The sequence below is a fragment of the Hesperophylax consimilis genome, chromosome 15 (genome assembly GCF_061612785.1).
Source record: "Hesperophylax consimilis isolate HC1 chromosome 15, BYU_Hcon_1.0, whole genome shotgun sequence".
NCBI lineage: Eukaryota > Metazoa > Arthropoda > Insecta > Trichoptera > Limnephilidae > Hesperophylax > Hesperophylax consimilis.
Genome location: NC_142850.1, coordinates 2,524,882 through 2,546,537, shown reverse-complemented (window position 1 = coordinate 2,546,537; position 21,656 = coordinate 2,524,882). Strand labels below are relative to the sequence as shown.

General features: G+C 33.9%; 2 protein-coding genes across 2 annotated transcripts in view; both read left to right on the top strand.

The window, feature by feature from the left end:
• The window catches only part of LOC149417169 (uncharacterized), a 226,829-nt gene that overhangs the window by 12,805 nt on the left and 192,368 nt on the right, over nucleotides 1-21,656 (top strand). The window lies entirely within an intron of this gene.
• LOC149417170 (uncharacterized) lies at nucleotides 5,172-7,227 on the top strand. Its single transcript, XM_089640535.1, has 2 exons — nucleotides 5,172-5,764; nucleotides 6,790-7,227. Exons 1-2 carry the CDS (start codon nucleotides 5,288-5,290, stop codon nucleotides 7,225-7,227), a joined length of 915 nt encoding a protein of 304 aa, XP_089496661.1. The 5' UTR covers nucleotides 5,172-5,287.

Genomic DNA, 21,656 nt, shown 5'->3' with positions numbered 1-21,656 from the left:
TTTGAATTTATAGATCTGCTGGGAACAAACCCATGTTGATTGATGCATAATTGCGGTTTAAAGTGTGAAAATACAGAAATATATATTATAGATTCAAAGACTTTCGCAAAACAAGATAAAATGCTGATTGGTCGGTAATTTTTCACAAAAGATTTATCACCAGATTTATGTATTGGAACAATATGTGCATTTTTCCACAAGTCTGGGAAAGTTCCTGAAGATAATGATTCATTATATATTAAAAGAAGTGGGTTAATCAGCGAGCTGGAACAACATCTTACAAACAAGGGAGGTATTTTATCAGGTCCTGGGCCTTTGGATGTATCGATTTTTTCTAAACAAGATTTAATGGTTTCCTTGCTAACATTAATTTTTCCAAGATTAAATTGGTTGTTTTGTGAAACTTTTGGCATGGCAGTATATAACAAGGGATTAGATTGAGTATAAACGGATGCGAAATAATTAGAGAAAAGATTGGCAATGTGTTGTCCATTATCTGCAGATATAGAATCCAGGTGCATTGATTTAGGAATGCAATTGGTAGTACGCAACGATTTTGAGTATGCCCAGAAAGCTTTTACATTTACTTTTATGCCTTGTTCAACAGAATTTATATATGATAAATAGCATTCTTTTTGCATTTTTTTCGATCTTTTTCTTAGAATACCAAACTCAGCATAGTCTAGCGGGTTTTTATATTTATTGGCCCGCAGTCTTACTTTATTTTTCTCTTTGAGGAGCTTAATAAGAGACTGACTAAACCATTTGGGGTAGTGATTTCTTATTTGTGTTTTTTTTTTCGGGATATGTTTATCAATAATATCCCACAAAGTATCGTAGAATAATTGTACCTTATTGTTGACATTCGAGTTACTGAAAAGTGAGATCCAATTAACATTTGACAGATCTAGACGACAAGCTTCATAATTTCCTTTCTTAAAATTGTATTTAATAGGGCAATGATTATCTTTTAAGTATTTCAGTTTTTCAAATTTTAAAATCATTTCGAAAGGGGGATGATGATTGTCGACTTTTGATAACCCTGTTGTTCTAGACAGATTAATATTAGTTTCATCACAAAAAAGTAGGTCAAGAATATTAGAATTTCCATTAAGAATATAATTGAATTGGTGAAGGTTACACATTGAGGCCAAGTTGACAACACAGTGAGCTTTATGACTAGTGTAGTTGGACGGAGCTAGTGTTTTGTTGTTATATGCTATGTCTGGTGTCCATTTAATCTCAGGTAAATTAAAGTCGCCGATAATTATAAATTTAGATTTCGGATTACTATGTTGTAGATAAATATCCTGAATATTCTTGATTCTATTACAGTAATCATCAACAGATAAATTGGGAGGAATATATAATACACAAATGTAGATAAGTGAGTTAGAATATTCGTGCGGTTTTATTGATAACCATAAATCTTCTCCATCACTTTCCCAAGATGATTTGCGTGTTGTTATTAATTTTTTATCGACTGCTGCTAAAACTCCACCGCCTTCTCTGGATGCTGAACTAGTGGATTCGCGATCTCTTCGAAAAACTAGGTAACGCTCGTCAAACAATTCATTACTAAATATTGATGAATTTAACCATGTTTCAGTGAAGCAGATTATATCGTAATTGTTGATTGAAATTTCATTTTTTATATCATTTGTTTTAGTTTTGACTCCTCTAACGTTTTGATAAAAAAAATTCAGTTCCATTTTGTTTTGTTAAGATTTTGATAGATTATACATTCTACAGATAAATTAAATTGGGAAATTTAGGTGAGAGAATCCAAGGAGTCATGATCGCGGATCAACAGTACGTGAGCAGAGTTTTCATTTTTTCGTACAAAGATCCGTCCATTTCGGATCCATACGAATTTATGATGTGTTTCTTTGGCTTTCATCCTAGTAGCTGCATACAGGGCCTTATTTGCGGGAGAGAGATGTTCACTGACGTAAATTGGTGATTTCGTGCCATCGATGCCTATGTGTGTAGAATTTAGTTTGTTCGTCTTGTTTTTTTTATTGAAGTTGGCAACTGCAGCCAGCACTTCATTCTTTACCCTCACGCTTGGAAGCTTCACTATTATTGACTTGGGTCGGCTGGATTCAGGATGGACCTTGGGGACCCGATGTAAGTGAAGTATTTCAGATTCAGCAATGGGACGGGAAATTACGCTTCCAAGTTGTTTGATGATGGATACTAAGTTCTCAGATCTATTTTCAGGAACACACTGAATCTCTACATTGGTTTCTCTGGCCATCTGTTCAATTTGGGATACGCGCGTGTTAAGATTACGCATTTCTGTGTGAAGCCTCGTATTTTCGGCCTGTAAGCTTTTGATGGTGGCTAGTGATTCCGAGAACATTTTTTTTTAGGTCCTCGTATTCAGCGGAGATGAAGTTTACGGACTTTTTTAACTCCGGTAGAATGTTGAGTTTGTCGTGAAAAGATTCAAACTCTGATGCAATACATCGTCGAACTATAAGCATTATCTGCTCGACATCCGGGTTCTGAGGCGACTTCATACCGCACGCAGGAGAAGCAGTAGACACTCTGTTCCCGCTCGAAGATTGGTTGACTTTCAGATCATCTTTGCAGTCAATACAGATCCAGGTATCACGCTTAACACCCATCTTCCTAAAGTTAGTTTCTTTCATGTTCACACAGAAGAAATGGTAGTTAAGCAGACATGTAGAGCATTTAATGCCATCACCGGAGAGTATTTCACTCTTACAGTGTTTACAAGACATATTTATATAAAATAATTTATTGACACGGGATGTTTAATTTTTAGCGCCTGTTGGTTGGCAAACTCCGCAGCTCCTTTGATAACTGATACCGACGCCTGTTGGCGGGCAAGCTGATGGTAAGTTTATTTAAAAAAAAAAGATTCGCCGGTGTAAGGATCGAACCACGGGCGCTGGCAAGTACAGTATCGGATATGGTGCATTAACCCACGTTGCTATGGGCCTCTTATACGGAGTGGCGAATTTTGCTCTTATATTCTTCGGTGTTGGTTTTAGCGAACTTGTAATTATTACGCTATTTCAAATTAATTATTGTGGCATTTGTAAATATATATTTTTATAACACAATATTGCACTTAAATAATGTTATTTATACACCGTTAAACGGTAAGAGCGGATAGGATGGTTTAGTTCTTTTACACTGCACAAAATAGTGTTTTTTTTTTAAAATATAATAGTGTACAAGATCGCGTTTGACGTTTGACGTGCGTGTTTCACTTGTGAGACTTGTTTTTTAAATTGTTTTTTTTATATCTTGTCGGTAGAGAACCGGAAAAAAAATATTATAGGGCGGAAGCCCTCGCAAAACACTATCCGCGAACTTAACTTTTCGTACTTAACTTGTAATAAAAATGTATAAACAAACTGAAATATGCAGAGTGAGAAATAACGCAGCCTATGTATCAACTGACGAACTAACGAACGATGGATTCATCAGATGGATTGTCAGAGGAAAGGGGAGGGGTAAGTGTGGGATCGTTCAAAGTGTACATTTACTCCTGGTGAAGCGAATATTGTCCGTGAAATATTTATGTTTATAATATGATGTAAGTTATTTAGTTCGAAGAACCTTTCTTCAAAAAATTATTATTACTTTTTTTACGTGAATACCGCACAATAATCCAAACATCTCTCAACCGTTTAGAGCCGGTGCGACTATGGCATCCACAAAATGAGATATGCCGTGAGACTCGACGTAGTAGTAAGGGAATGGAGACGGGGAAGAGGGGGGTGAGGAAGTATCTGAAAATACAGATCTGGTAATGGCAAATACATTTCAAACATCATTTCGATTCTGAATGTTAGTTTTTCACCATTTACTAATAGCATCTACAACTCTGGTATTCTTGCAATGTGATCACGCAAAGCTAAACCAATTTACCTACAAGAGAAAATAAGTTATAATTTAAATTATACAATCCAAGATGTCAAGAGACAAGATTCAAGATCAACGTGAAAGATTTGCAATTCGCACATCCCTATGTCAAATATCAACCCCTAACGCGGCCAGGTACACCCCCTGGGAATTGTAGTCAAATCCCCGTAAATAAGGAGGCTTATATCACCAAGAAATGCAACCAGCCTTCTCAGTACTTACTTATGTACAGCTATAATTATTTCTTGCTTCCGGATCCGCTGATAATTCTAAATACGTTATTTCCATTTTTGTCAGAAGCCCGTTGAAGTTTCATATTATATCATTTTAAAATAATTTTAATTTGATAACTGTTGTGTCTTCAGGGTTTTTCTCACAATCAATAAAACTCCCGCTTAAATAAAACACCTGGACTTTCATTGTGACAGATTTACGATGACTCTGATACCTAAATTAGGAGCCGGTTGGAATAATACGGTCCCCGAGCTTGAGATTCTCATCTTATTTATTCTCCTATTATTCTCGACAGCTAACGCCATCTATGAGTATCCTAATAGGCTAATCTAGTGCCATCTACGGGTGAGCTTATACACTAATATCAAGGATATTACAACCATTGATTCATGAAAATGAGGATTTCTAAGCTCTTAGGTATAAGTTGACATAAGACGTTAGTTAGTATTTTTATTTTAATTTTTTTATTAAAAATACTAATTTCGGTTGGGCCTCTTTTTATAACTCCGGTTCAATGACCTCCAGAACTTTTGCTTTGGAATTTTATCATTTTCAAGATCGGAAGTGTTTGTTTGGAGAATTTAATAAAGTACCCTCCTGTATTGTTATATTTTTAACACAAAATTATTGAACCTGATTTGTCGAGAATTAAAATTTTTCCATTTAGATTAGAAGATACGAAGCAAAATTATTGGTTCCATTTTTAAAAAATTCTAATTAGTCCAATTTGACCTCCAACGCTCCTAAAGCTCTAACGACAAAAAATTTTAAAAAAATCACCATACCTAAGGCATTTTCATTTTATTATTATGTTACGAATACATTTTGTGTAACGATTTAAAATATGTCATTTTCGATTTGCCGCCAAAACATGTTCGATTTTATTCGACAATATGGCGGCGTTGCCGTCATGCTGGGCAACGTTGGTGACAGCCGTCTTGCCAGCTAGTGGCGTTTTTACGTCCTAATGACAAAGCTGCCTTTATACAGTCGCTCTGTCGCGCGTGAAACAGCAATAGTGCGCGAAAGAATGCGCGTGTAAAGATGAGGGATTCGGAAGGGATAGACCGTGCGATTGCGTTCATCAGTATTTGACGCAATCGCGTGGTTCGAGGTTGCTTTACACGTACAGTTCTTTCGCGCACGCAAGATGGCGGACATACGCACGTGGAGTAAAGAATTAATAATAGAGTTACTTGAGTTATATAAGTCTTTTCCTTGCCTATGGAAAATTAAGTCGGAACATTATAAAAACAAAAATCTTAAGGAGGAAGCTTACATCAAAATAATCGACTCGAATTGTAAAGAGAAAGGATTTCCTGATGCCAATCGAGATTTTGTGGTCAAAAAACTACAAAGTCTAAGAGGCTCTTTTCGAAAGGAACTAAAGAAAGTTCAAAACAGCCACCGCAGTGGAAAAGGAACAGATGAAGTGTACAAATCCTCGCTTTGGTACTATGATCATTTGCTGTTCACTAAGGACCAAGAACTACCTACTGACAGTATATCTAACATTGAGGATGATCCAGTTGATGAAAACAGAGCTGTTGAGGAAAATATTATTTCGACCAACGAAGGCGGAATAACAGAAAGTGGCGTTGGTGAAATTGGACAGCAAACTCAAGTCGTAAGTAAATTTAATTTATTTTTATTTATTATTATTATACATTTAAATATATCCAATAGTACAGTTAAAACATTTTGACCGTTTAAGAACTCACGTTACTTAACCCTATTGGTTGTCGCACACAAAGACACACACACACGCAACTTTAAGAGAAGGTCCGACAACCTTTACATTATATTTTCTGTTTTTAAGTTCTTCCACTATTAACCATACGATCTTGCCACTCAACACTCCCATCTGTATTAAAGTATGTTTTATATTGTTCTCTGTTTCGTTTAGCTTCCGAAGTGATCTGTGTGTGGGGACGTCTTTGAAGATTGATCAATGGAACAGAATTTTGTTGAGAGTCTGTAGTAATCTCGTCTCGTGGGTAATTAGAAATAGGATATGTGTTACTGCGTTTACACAAAAAATTGTGTAAAGTGCAAATAGCAAGGACGACGTAACAAATACTTTTGTGGTTTTTTATATTTATTGCTGTTTGTAATACCCTAAACGTAGCTGAAATGATTCCAAATGCATTTTCAACTACGTTACGGGCCCTTGACAGTCTGTAATTATAAATCCTTTTTTCGTAATCTAGTTCTCTCTGAGAATATGGTTTGAGAAAATTAGGTTCTAATCCAAACGCTTCATCACCCAGAAAGACAAAGTTCAAGTTATTTACGGTATCACAATTTTCTGGAAAATTGAGATCGCCCATTTGCAGTTTATGATAAAATTCTGTTTGCTCTAAGACTCCTCCATCGGATACTCTTCCATTTTTACCCACGTCAACATAAAGAAACTCATAGTTTGGACCAACTAAAGCCATCAATACGATGCTATAGAAGTGTTTGTAATTATAGTACACAGCTCCGGAACCCGGCAAAGGCACAATGCGAATGTGCTTGCCATCCATGGCACCTCCGCAGTTGATGAATTGCCATTTCACTTCAAATTCTTTTGCTATCTTGATCCATTCTTCCTTCGTAGACGGCATCTGAAAATGAAATTATAATATGTTTTTTGTCTTATATTTTTAGAATGATGCTGCTCCTACTGGATGGGACTCGACACCGCGTAGAAATAAAAGAAAAGCTACAAACAACTACCAGGCCGAATTCTTTAAAGTCTGTGCAGATACTCTCAAATCAAATAGCAAGGAGTTTTCGGAGTTCGAAGTCGCCGGAATGAATATGGCCAAAAAATTAACTAAAATGGATCCGGTGCAGGCAATTTATGCGGAATCCTTAATAAATAATATTTTACGCAAAGGGTTGCTGAAAAAGTTGACGGAAGAAACTGACATATGCGACAATTATTGTAATAAGACCATTCGAACACCGTATTCTGCTGACTTGCACAGGACTTCATCGATTAGTTCAGACGTATCACAGTCTATATTAGAAGGCATCTACCAAAATCAGGAAGAAACAAGCCTGAGAACTTTTTACGAATCTTCTACTGATACGTACCAATGACAATCTGATATGTATCTCAAATGAATCACAATTAATCTCAATAAAAAATACTATGTAAAACTATAATTTGGATGATGATTAAAGATATACAGGACTGATTATTTAGATTTTTATTTATAACAATAATAAAGTTACTTACCTTTAAATAATCCACCCTTAAACATTCATAAATAGCTCGACACGTTTCTGGTATTATTGAAGAAAGAGATGGAGCAGATATACCGGTACTGAATTTCAAATCTTCAAATGAGCGTCCTGTGGCGAGATATCGAAGAGTTGCTGCTAATCGTGCTTCTGCACTAATACTCTCTCTCATAATGGTGTCTTGCCTTGATATTTTATGTTTGATTTTATCTAACAACATACTAAATAACTGATCATCCATACGCAAATAATTCTTGAAATCGTCCGGATAATTTTCACGTAATTCTTCAATCAGTGGCATATGACAATATTGCTGTCTGTATTTCTTAACCCATACAGATCGTTTCTTCTTCTTTTTGAGTAGGCTAACACCAGCAAATATCATGACTTGTGCCATGATATTTCTTTTTCTTCTATCCATTTTGCTCCGTCGCACTATACTGAGTGTACGCGAACTTGAGTAAAACTTTGTAAATTGCACACACTCCAACACGCGCCAGTTCCACGCGGTCTATCGCGCATGATTAGTCTTTACACGTTCGCTCTTTCCGTTCACATGTAACGTACACATGTAATCGCGCGCGAATGAATGAAGCTTCAAAACTAACAAAAAGTGATCGCGCACGATTGCGCGCACAGGCTTACCAATACGCAATCCTGTACGCTCCTGAGAATGCGCGATAGAGCGACTGTATAAAGGCAGCTATTGTAGCCAGTTGGAACCGTTTGGGAATGTGCGATTTTAGATAGTTTTTAAAATCAATTATTTTGAAGGAAAACATTAAAATAAACTTTGTTATTGTTTTTTATCACCGGTAGCTAAAAGACAATATTTGTCGTTCTACACTACCTAGTTATTTATGCTGCTATCACTTATATTTTTAACTATTTGATAGATGACATGTGGCTTAAAATTGACATTACAAAAGCAAATAATCAGTCCCTCGTGCCGATCATAAAAATATTTTCCCTATTTTCAATATGTCGATAGTGGGATGTTTTATTGCGTAGAAACTATCTGTCAATATTTTAAAATTGGAATATGAACCCTTGTCGAACCATCAAATCAAATTTCATTAAAACATTTTTGAAAGCTAGTATTGTAAAGTAAAATCATACCGAGAAAAGAATCAACGCCCATTTTTAAAAATGGCGTAATATCATAATGGATTTGTGAAAAATTGAATCTGCTTGATTTGTTGCGATTTTTACACGTGAGCGCATCGCCGGCTAAATTTAACCTATAACATGTATTCAAATCTAACCCTTGTATGTTTACGTTTTTAAAGTGCATTTTCGTTTGTCAGATTTAGTAAGATAACCCCTTTTCGTTGGTAAATTCGGAATATGGGGTATGTAGTTTCATTATTTTAAACCTCATCTCTTACGCTAAATAAATTTCCAGTAGGGAATTGTATTATTATTTATTTGAACCCTTTCAAGTTCCATTATTAGAGTTTGCACTTGATTTGAGGTGTACAAATTCCACATTCTCTTATTTTAATTCAATTCCAGAACCGCGAGTGTGGCAACATTTAATGGATTGAGGGGAATCATTATGTTGTATGAGGAGGGATCATTTTTGAGAGTGTGATTTTTAAAATGAGTTGGGTTTTCATTTATATTTTATGAATAGAGCCTGCTTACATTGAAATTGCATTAATTTGATTTAAATTTTCCACGAAAGCTGTTTATCAAAAAGGATTGGTTTTAATAATATATTTTGAAATACCTTTACGGTAGGTAGATTTGATATCTACTAGCCGAGACTTTTCTGTAGTGTAGTAGCGATGATTATGCAATATATAGGGGAAGGTACCGATGATTGAACTACATAACTTTGTAAATGTATAACTATAGTGTTAAAAAAGTGGTAAATAAAATATAAGTAATAATTTCATTAAAAACAGCGTTTATTCGTGTAATAAAAGGATATCACAGACATTTTCAACTTAACATTGACACGACAAAAATTATGAAAACAATAAAAAAATGGGTTGCCTAATTTGAACCACTGTCGACTTGTTTGAACCTCTAGATTGCTATGGTCGGAAGCCTTTTAAAATATTGTAATTTTAATTCGTATTAAGATTTTCATCAACAAACAACTTAACTACATACATTAATGACGGGTTATGTCACAGAATTTGAACAATAACCAGCAAATAATAATGTAATAACAGAACGTCGAAAGAACCTTCACAGAACTTGAAAATCAACTTTAAAAATTGTTAAATTATTTAAATTCAATGAAATAACCCATCCTAAATAAATTTAGAAAACAAACACAGTGATCACAATTATTAAAATAAAATACTTCTTGGCTTAATCGTCGGTTATCAATTCAAACACATTCATATAACTACACATTTGAGTGCGTCTTTTGGCACAAGAAACAAAATCAACATGATGAGTATCCGATACACTACCTATAAACTTTAATAATGAAGCTTAATGAACTTTAATTTAATTAAAAATTTTGTTGTACCTTTTCAACATTTTCATGGTAATTTATTAATTTTTCGTCAGTTTCTAACGTTTTACCTACATGTACAGTAGAAATATTAATTTGGTCCTTTCATGGTCCATTGATCGCAACCTTCCCCTACGTACTAGAAACAAAGGGAGGCATGCTATGGAAGCATGCCGACTGTCACGAACCTAGAGTATGGATATTGTTGCCAAGCTACAACCAAACTGCAAGAACTATCAAAGATAGTGAATGTTATGCGTTTGGGGTGTAGGTAGAAACAAAAGCGGGGTGCCGGCGTCCGTAGATTTAATTTGTAGTAGCATGAGTGAACAATGTTGTTTCTGCGCGCGATTTCATACTAATAATGGCCCATGGCCTGTCTCTTTTATTACTTCTATCATCCATGTTAGGCATGGTGTGTTCGTACAAACAGGTCTCCAACTCGTCTTGGAAGGAGTTTATAAATAATTGGTTCTTTTAGATTAATCAGGGATTTATTAAAACTCCGCCTATAATAATGGTGACTCGATAGTCGACCTAACTAGAAGCTTGCTAATTAGAATCTGAAACAGTAAGTTTCTCTGAGAGCCTTCCCACTGGCCATTGGCTCCATCTTGCGGACTTCCACGCAAGCTCTATTCACTGCCATCTGTGCGTGCATTTATGAAGCTCTTACTTCCCAACAAATCACATATCCATCATTTTACTTAGTACCTACTTATTTATTTTTGATCAAAGTGAAATTGTAGTGACATAACTTCGACTTTTGTATTTTATTATGCAATTGTTGATTACCGACCAAACGAGAGGTGATGTTTTTTGGTATATTCAAAATGATATGCATGTAATACGACGTATTATAATATTGGGGTGTTGTGCCGTGAAGTGAACCATTTTTATTTATTGTCAATCTATTGTCAAATTAAAGTGTAAAAAAAGCGTGCCATATTTTTTTGAAGGGTGCCCTAATCTGTAGAAAAGATTTACATAAAATATTTACACTAACCTACGAAATACCTGTGAAATTCAAACAATTTATTTCTGATGATTGTGAAAGCCATAAATAAAATTGAACTGAAAAATAATAACGGAATTAAAAGCGGAGTGTTATTTCACGGATTCAATGAACAAGTCATGTAGGTATTAATAATGATAACATGGCATTTATATAGCGCAGTTTAGTGTTTCGACAAACGATCATATTAAAAAATATGGAGTTCCGAAAACAATCGTTATGTGTAGCGAATAGTTGAAAAAGGAACCCATCTTTTTTGATGTTATGTCTCTGCTTTACTTACAGATTTATGTGTTGGGAACTCTTTGATGAAGTAAATGGTTCTTTTACTATAATTGTGTTTATTTACGTAACAATTAATAAGTCTGGATTTAGCTACAGTGTTCATTACCCGATGGTTGGTAATTCTCTGTTTCTAGAAGCTTGTTGTCTGTCAATAATATCCTACAGGCAATTGCTACGCTCTAGCGACATCTGTCGGACTCTGGAGTAAGCTTTACGACTAGTGCCATCTATCGCTTTAATTCCCAACTTATTACCATACATCATAATAATGTAGTTCTTAATGCAAATTACTGGTTTATTTACAAACAAAGCTCTTAGAATTGAAAGTAGTCGTATACGCGGCGAGTTGAATTCGTTTGGGCCAATAACGCTACATTGCATTGGTACAAGCGGAGAATTGAAATTTCTCCACATAATAAAGACCTCATTAACTAATTAACTCCGTTTATAGTGTCAAAAAGTAAATGCGGACTGCCAATGCAAATTTAGGTTAGTATTATATACGACACCTCCAGCGTTGCCAGCGTATATAGATTTCCTATTTATTGCTTTATCATTATCGGTCTGGCTATCAATAGGGCGACCGTGCTCAGGAAATCGGTATAAAATCATCGGTAGTTATTGTAAAGTTATAGATTTAACTATTCTATACCCCCAAACCTTTTAGGCCACCCATTGGCACCGAAGGTACCTATTTAAATTTCGAACGAAAACTAGCATTATTTACGTATTTATTTATTTTATTTTATTGATTAGTAGGTAGATAAATGAGTATCACAACATGTGGATTGTAGAAACAATATTACTAGTACATTCCCAATAAATCTGAGTAGGTAGGAACCTTCGCAATTTTTGAGGGGTGTCAAATGTAATAGATGTAGACCCACCTACCGACGACGCGAACTGAGTTGCCACTGTAAAAAAACATTTGGACATCAGTTCCGCGAGGGGTTGGTTATTTGAAATTGAAATAAAAAATCACAATAGATGGTTGCATCCACAGGGTTAAATCAACCCTTTCAAATCTGAGGGATTTATTTATTTGATTTTAAAATCTTTTTGTAAAGTACAAATGTGTCGCAATTATACACGCTTCTTGAACTCTATGAATTGACCGTGAGAGTAATGTTTGGCTTGTATCGGTGTTGCCATTATTTGGGTTTAATATTCGCCATTTTTTCTATTCACTTCGCGCGCTTTCGGCCGTTCCAAATAATTTTAAAACGTAGGTACCTGTCAAATTTGACAATGGACAAATCTTAAAATTACGATCTTGGAAAGTTTATGATCGGGGAATAATTGTTAATGAGCTCTATGGGAGTGTACGACAGTCAATAAAGTATTAAAAGTATAATAAAGTGATAAATTTGAAATTTCGAATTTGGAATGAAATGAAATCAAGCGTATTTGTTTCTGTCAATGTAAAATCATTTGTCAAGGACCTAATGGATCGCTGATTATCTTTAATGGTTATCGAGACAATATTTTGACTTATGTTACATGACGCCATCTGCCATATGCTATATGCTAAATGCTAAATGTTATGAAATTAAGCGATGATGCGAGAGTCGTTAGACTAACCGTGATTGTAAGTTGGAATACTTCAGCCATCGGGGGATTGCATTACTGTTCATTTATAAAAACACTGGTCAAATTATTCGTTTTACTGTAAAAAATGGGACTGCAGGCCTATAAAGAATGAATTGAAAGAGTTCCTAACTAAGTATCAGTCAAAAGCGTCAGGTTTTACGAGGACGGCGCAACTTGTGTTCATACAAAAACTGATATTGATATTGACATACTGATATTGGTGCATTCCGTCATGGTATCTATTATGGAAAGAACACGTGTTCTCGATATATTCTGAATGACTAATATATCAGGAAGTTGGCGTTGGAACTTCAAAGGTAACGCAATCGATATGCCTTTTGGCCAAGGTTCGTACACGGAGAAAAAAGAGTATTACTAATTTATTTAGGATCTCTTCAAATTATTGGTAGTTCGGTTCAAAACGGGATTGCAGGAAATTTCCTGAAAAACTTTTAGTAAATTTCTAAAATATCGGAACACACGTTCATGCACTTGCATTTGTATTGATAATGTATAATGTCAAACTGCCAAAATATTTGGATTTTTATGAACACGTGTTCCGACATCGTGATAATACGTTCGTATTTTCCTAAAAGAAAATCTATCAATTCATTCGTTAAGGGCCTACAATCCCGTTTTTAACCGGATTATGAATGATTTTAAAGGATTTTAATAATAAGACTCTTAATAAATTAGCAATACTCATTTTTCTTAGAGTAGAATATAATTTCTAAGAACCTTGCATCTTGGCTCTATATTGTATTGGCCCTGAGAAATTAGGATGTATGTCATTTTTGGGGATGCTGTGGGGAGGAACTGTTTCAGGAGAGAAAAGCTTTAATCTCGGTCATAGTGAACGAGGCAAGGCAAAAACCTTTTATAAAAACTTTGTTAAAACAGCACAACCTTGCTAACATCCTTGCACCATAATAATGGTGATCACCCGTTTTCCCTGTCTGCCGACTATTCAATCGCACCGAAATCGTTTACGAAAGCACCTTCCATTGAAATATCAGTAAAACATATTGTATGTTGAACGAATAGAACATTTGCAAGGTATCTTTGGAAATCCACAAACACAAAGTAACATTCAACGGTCCCAATATTCTTAAAGGAAATTGGGGCTGATTGGGACACTAAGTTTGATTTCATTAAAGGGGAGAGACGGGTAGACTGGCGCAGAAAGATTGCTACCTATCGGAAAGGGGAGACTGACGCAAAACGTTGCTAACTCGACGTGACAGATGCTCCCCTGCAAAGAAGATTAGAAACATTTTTTCCGTCTAATTTTACAGTGCTTAGTATGGGTGTAAGTACCAAACAACCCCACTGAACTAAATTTACTCTGAATTCATTACTATTTTTCCCATTTCACCCCAAAAATCTGTATTATTGAGATTATAAACGTGTATTTATTATGGGTGTATCAAACTAACCCCACCGTGCTAAATTTATCCGAATCCATTACTATTTTTTTTCATTTCACCCAAAAAAACTATATTATTGAGATTAGAAATATTTTTTCTCTAGAATTTTTCAGTTTTAAGGATGAGTACATCAAACTAGCCCCAGTTTATCAAGTTCTTTCGGAATTCATTTCTATTTTGCCTTTTTTCACCCCAAAAAAATGTATTATTGAAATTAGAAACATTTTTTCCGTCGAATTTCGCAGTGTTTTGTGTTTGAGTGTGAGATCAAACTAACCCCAGTTTTTCATGTTCTCCCCGAATATATTTCTATTTTGTCCTTTTTTACCCCAAAAAACGATATTTTAATGATGGCATTGTTATAGATCCCTGGTGCACCCCCTTATGCGAAATATCGGAATAAAAAATACAAAACAGTAGCAGCAGGTTGATCCGATTATTATTTTTTTGCTAAATGGCGTATCGAAGCAACGCGGATGAAAATGGAAGAATTGGGTAATCAATTTGCGATGTATTCAATTACATTAGCTTTGTTACGGCATGATACGAGTAATAGACTTTATGCGAAATACGAAATGCATTTTTTTAAATTTTTTTATACGAGAACCTTGTAAAAGACCCAATAATTGCTCCCAACCGTCTAGAATCAGTGAGACCACGGCATTCCCCGTTGGGGTATATTGTGAAGCTAAAGGTAGTGGGAGAGGATGTAGATGGGGAGTGGAAGGTGTGAAGTACCTGACTCTTCATATCTAGTCACCAAAAATGGCTGAAGTCATTTCAAGCGACGTTTCGTTCCTGAATAGCGGTCTTTCACCAAAGCGATACCTAAAGTACCTACCATTCTGGAACGTGCCATAACCTGTCAACTGTGAATGGGACACCGGTGTCTTCCATACAAAAATCAATGAAATTTTTTCAAGCAATTTTAACCCTTATGTACGAAGCAACTGTTAGAAAAAAAATCAGAATCGCTTGCGCTAAATATTGTTTTAAAAAATATTTTATGTATGCAGTTTCTCTGATGGTTTAGAACAAATTATCTACGATTTTTCGGCGCGTCATTTTTTCTCAAGGTCACGGACGTCACGACAGTCAACTGGAATATACTATACAGGGTGTCCGGGGGTAAAGTGCACTAACTTCGGGATGTGATTCTACATCATGGTAGAAGTAAAAAACGATCAATAAATTTTTTCCCATACTAAAATATTTTTCCATAGAAGAATATTCATTTTCCATATCAAACAATTCACTTTTTTTACCTAAAAACTACGTTGAAACGTTGGAATTTCGAAAAAAAAAATTTTTCTACTTTAAAATCACGTAGAATCATCCCCCGAAGTTAGAGCACTTTTCCCCCGGACAACCTGTATATTATTATTTGAAATAAATAATTTGCGAAATAAAAGAAAATATAGATTAGGAGATAAGGCTCGTAACTACTCAACCACGGAGTCCATCGATGTTTTTTTGATTATGTTAGAAAAAAGAAAATGGATGAAAAGCTCTTTTAATTAGGAATCTGTAAATATATTTTTTATGATAATTTCAATCATCAATTAATATGGAAATATTCATCAGTAATGAATAGACATTTAATTTTTAAGATATCAGTTTTATTCTGCTATAGGTATAGGTTAACAATAATTTTATTAGTCTTGTGGTGCACCTAGTACACCTACCTACGCTATCGCAGGGGCAATTTTCGCTCTGCAGTGTGTAGCATGGAACTTCGGTAAATTTTTTAACATCGCAACGAAAATGTACAAATTTTTGTATGCAGGTACATTATGTTAGAAAAAACACGTTGGTGCTTCATGTGTCCCTTTTTTCCCCAAAATCCCTTTTGCCAAAAAAAAACACAGGGAGATCTAAAGTATAAAACATACTACCAACAAATAAGATTGAAACTTAAATCATACAACATTAGCAGTAATAATACGTGTACTTGTTATGTATTAAAGAAATTTAATTTTAATATTTAAATTAAATCTTCAGCACGGGAAATCCCAGTGAAGATATTATCATTATCTAATTTGTATCAACAAAGAAAGAAAATGAAACATTTATTATAATTATCATTACTTTTATTAATTGTAGGATTTGTGAAGTTGAAATATATGCCTCAGGATCATTGCCTTTCAAAGGAAGAAATTTACCTTTCGAATGTTAGTAAGCCTGAAAAGTTTTTTCCAATCAATCGTCTGTCAACTTTAATTTTCAGGGAAACCACGCCCGTTGTTTCAGTGCCGTTTCTCCACTTTATTAATTCTAAACCCCTGTAATCAAACCTAAAATTAACTAATAAAATAATTTTGGTACCTACATTATCGCTACTTTATAATATTATTATTAATCACAAAAAATTATACAATAAAACATATGCGGAAACTTTGACTAGCCAACTAGGAATGGATCCTGTTTTGGGCCAGTCAAATTGACAAGTTTAGTTCATATCATAATTTCATATTACATTGTTTAATTATAGAACATATTATTTTATAGAAGGAAAATGTGTTAAGATTGAATTCCTGTTAGAAGCTTTAGTTAAATATACTATTTTGTACTTACAAGAATAAGCGAAAAGAAAAAAATAATATCTTAAAATACAAAATTAGCATCGAATGCTTATGTTTAACAATAGATATATGTTTGGTTATTTAAATGGCTTGCAAAAATCAAGAATCAAAACATTCTTAAAGCGTGATAACAAAATATAATAATTTACGTGAATGATGTGTCCCCCAGCTTTAGGAGCCGGTAAAAAAACTCAAAAAGATATAAGACTCATATGATTACACTTTTCATTTTCACGTTTTAATATTAAGGACGGGTTGTTTCGGAGAATCTGAACAATTCATCAAATTTCAACGTTCATTTTCAAGTTCTGTGAAAGATTTTTTCAAGTTCTGCTTTTATTTCAGTTTTGTCAAGCAACTAGCCTACAATGATATAAAAACAGAACTTGAATAAGTCTTTCACAGAACCCGAAAATAAACGTTGAAATTTGATGAATTTTGAATAATTTTACTCTTTACGCAGTAATACAATTCTCTACAACTAACATTAGTGTGTTTTATTATTTGAAAAAAAACTCAATTTTGTTAAATTATTTATAAAATCTCTACAGAATATATTCGATCAGAGAATCATGGATATTGTTAGCGGATCGACAATCTATTACTGTTAACACTATTACCGTTTTCAACAAATCTCTGGAATAAGCACTTACCTACCTACCCAATGTTCCTAAAATCGCACAATCTGTCAACCGTGGATGGTAACCGTTAAAATATTTTGAAGAAGAGAAGAGGCAATAAGTATCTAATAAAAGGTTTATTGATTAATGATTTACCCTACTTTACGAACTTATAGACGGAACTGCCTTATTTTAAGGGTTTTGGAATGGTATCAACAACTACTTGATTAATATTATTATTTACTCAGTTGTGTGATTTTTAGGGGACGGGAAACGAAGCCAATAATTCATTTATCTAGCTTTAATGTAGTTGTTAATGGATTGAATACTCGGAGAGAATGCATCAGTTGTGATTTATCTTTAAGTAATTGAATAAACACATAAACATAACGATTATAAATTATGTAAATTGAAAACGAAAAATAAAAAAAGACAAAAACAACATAAAATACAATAGATTTGTTAAGTTATTACCTGACTAACTTTAAAGAACTCTCGAAATTTATATATGACTAATAAAGAAATAAAAAAATCGTGAATACTTAAGCTATGAATAAATTATTTAATAATTTATTTTTATTAACTAAAAAGTGCTGAACTAATTTAACTTTGAATGTGTCAAAATTTAAATTGAAAATAACAGCGATATTTATTAGTTCGCCGCCCAGTCTATGTATATTGTCTCCATAACAGAATTGAACACGAAGTTATTGTTATGAAATGAAAATAATATTTTTTTTTCCTCCGGTGCTCATCTTTAAGAGATTTCTAAGGTGATTTATGACAAAAGCTACGATATGCGTAATCCAAAATCACCACTCTCAGCCAGTATGGAATTTTTGACCATTCTTGAATCGATTTAACGAACCTTAAGTTTTTATATTTTCACTGAGAATATTATAAAGCAACAGAGAATTATAAGAAAAACTCCTTTGTCCAAAGGATGTTCTGGTATTTACTGGCTGATACATTAAAAAAGAACCCAATCTAGTGTTGCGCACTTGTTTGTATCTTTTGGCAGTATCAATGTTGTTGAAAATTTTACAGAGAGCCTGTATTATGTACAACTTTACTGTCATAATTTTACTTTGAATATTTAATACCTGTGACGAATACATATATTTCTTGTACATTATTTTTAAAATTAATTTTTGTTCAACATTTAAAGGCTCTAGGGTAGTCTTGTGAGAAGAACATACAACATTATATGAAAGCATTGATTGAATAAGTGCATAGTATACAGTTTTTATGTAACTATGTCCAATATATTTCTTAGAGTCTTGAAGATGCAGGCTAGCATGCTTATTTTGTTTGTTAATATATTAATATGATTGTTCCATTTTAGATTTCTATCAATTATGAAGCCAACATATTTGATATTATCCATCTAGTATGCTTCGGTGTACATGTAAGGATAGCAAATTTGTAGCGTCAGGGCAGTCAAATTTTGAATTAACAATTTTATACAATAACACGAGATCAAATATTTTTCGCCTTTCAGAGAAATTAATAAAAGTGTGAGAAAATATTTTAAAACTTTTTCGATTTGTGAGCAGTGAGGACACCAAATGCATGTATTATATTCTATCTGACTTCTAACCACAGGTCAGACACTTTTGTGCAGTCATTACTGTCTCATGCAACATGGTTCTGTTCACGATCAGATTTCTCTCATTATTATTCTTGGAACGATCATTTCCACAGCATCCCCAAAGTTGAATGGAGCTATATTTAAAAAATACTAGTAATATAGGTAGGTACCTACCTACACACCGACCAATTTAACCACCAGAGCAAATTTGAACAAGTTGCAGGTATAAATAAATCCACAAGAGATATCCTAATTATTTCACTTGGGCTACACATTAATATCTTCATTCAACACTTTCGCTACATTAAATTAGACCAGAACAAAAGCTTATTATGAAATATGACCAGGGAGCATTTGTCTATGGTCGTTTGAGTGCCATTTCTATGCTAAGATGGCAGCTTTTGTCTATGGAATACAATTATATATGCTAATCTGTCGGGGTGTCCCGTAAAGGGTTGATATGACTACATTTTTTGACCCTTTCACACCATTTAATTTTTCGTCACACTGTGCCATTTGCTCCTTGAGTTATGATGACCGTTTGGTGGCGGTTTGCTTATGAATGTAAAACATGGGTGTAATTATGATTTAATGTGTTAAAAGCTATATTTTAACGGTTTCTCATTTCTTAGATATATTCCTACACATTTTTAACGCGTTGTTTAAGACAGCATGTTCGTATACTTTCGTGTATTTACTTTTGTCACATGTGAGTGGTGATATTTGAAAAGAAAAATCATTTATAGCTATTAAGCCGTTTTAGTTTTAAATGAACTTAAAGGTGAAAATCGTTTACCTTATAATAAACTAAAGTATTTCAATCCCATACCGTTTAAAATCAACTATGAAAATCACATTGAATTATCTTCACATCAAATTTCTATTGAATGTTATTGTGCGGCTTATTTGTAAGGTTTGAGTCTATATTATTATTATAAAATGCAACTTACTAAGGTTACACTATAAATCTTATCATGGAATGACCGTTAGTAAATTGTATCGGATTTTCTTTCAGCAAACTTTATTTGTCAACAAAATTTTATTTCTGGTTTTGAGGCTGTTAGTTTTCTTCGTTGGTTATTTCTACAAAGTCTTATGAATCAGAGGTTATCTACGAAAACTCTCCTCAGTTACACGCATCCAAACATAGTGTACATACGATTTAAAATACCAATGAAAATGTCACTGACACCATATAAATAATTTTCAGAATGATAAGAAAAAACAAACAAGAAAAATTATCAGATCATACCATTCAAAAACGTATTCATTGCCTTGTTAAATGTATTGTATCAAAAAGGGGCTATTACCTGTATGACAGTTAACTACTCAATTAATATGCAACTTAACAATGCAAAGGTATTCAAAACGAGGTGTTAAATAGTTATAAATACAACGGGTCACTGTGGGAAAAAATAAAAGACACATTTGATGGATGGTTTCCACTCTAGATCCAAAAGAAGATGCCATTTCTAAATCATTAGCGAAAAGGTCAGAAGAAATGCAACAAAGGCTCTCAACAGCACCCCTAAATGCGCAATGTACAGATATTGTGTATTTATTGCATACCCTTATTGTCAGGAAAGGAAAACATCCCTGATTGCCATATAATGACATCGCTTGTCCGTTTGTGATGACCCTAATATTTTTTGTCGCGAATAAAGGAACGGGTGTCGCTTTATTAATGGGGTCCGATAAAAATAAATGTTTTGGGGTGGTAGGTGTTTCGCATTGTCCGCTGGGCTTTTAAATGTTTAAAGGGAATTAATGGCTTCGTAACCGGAAGTTGAGAAATGGGATCCAGTTGAATATAAAGAAACGAAATAAATAATAGGTGTAAATGTATCCTTCAAAAAATAATGTTGCAATATTTCCTACGATCTTTGATGATGAGAACCATGTCCAGCTTACTACTGTTGGGTGGACAATTTCGGCGAAGTTCTAATATTTTATGTCAAAATTAACGGTATTTACGCTTTACAATATGAGATTTTTCTCACAAACGCGAATGCGGTGGTTCACTTTTATTCTTCGTTTTATGAACAAAACTATAGAAGTTTCAAACAAACTCAGTAATATTTAATAACAAATGTAAGCCACACACAAAAACGGGTGGTGATCAAATCAAAATAGAAAAATGTAGAAGGAAAGATTAGTGCGTGCTGGGACTAAAATGTAGTACAATTTTACTACTTAGGTATATACATAAAATGGTTGGTCCGTTACTCATAAGGCAAATACGATAAGTGGAACGTAGCAAAGTCCAGTTTGAATTCAACCATTTGGTATTTAATCTGTCTGTAAATTTGTTTGTTACATTCCGGTTCCGTTCAAGATGGTGGCCTTGTTGGATATTACTTTTTGATCCGGCCTTAGTTCGCATGATGATGGTTCCTAATAAGAGCTGTCAAATCTGGATAATAAATAGTTTATTATTTTTTAATGATAAGATTTGTATTGGTATTTCAGGAGACTAATTATTGCTTATAATTATTTAATAAATAGTTTGGTTCCTACCGGCGGCCTGAAGAAAGTGTGAAAAATAATCATTGAGGTTAGTGACATTTCCTTATACAAATTGCATACTTAATTTTTTAAATAATAAACATGTTTTGTAAAATATTTACGATATATAATTCAGTATCCAGGTATTTAAGTATTAACATATAAATCTTATGACATCAGAGGAAAATTTTGTTAAG

Bases quoted from the DNA above. Each gene is read 5' to 3' on its own strand.
- LOC149417170 (XM_089640535.1), top strand. From the start codon at position 5,288: ATGGCGGACATACGCACGTGGAGTAAAGAATTAATAATAGAGTTACTT. The intron at 5,765-6,789 runs GTAAGTAAATTT...TTATATTTTTAG, and splicing joins TTGGACAGCAAACTCAAGTC to AATGATGCTGCTCCTACTGG.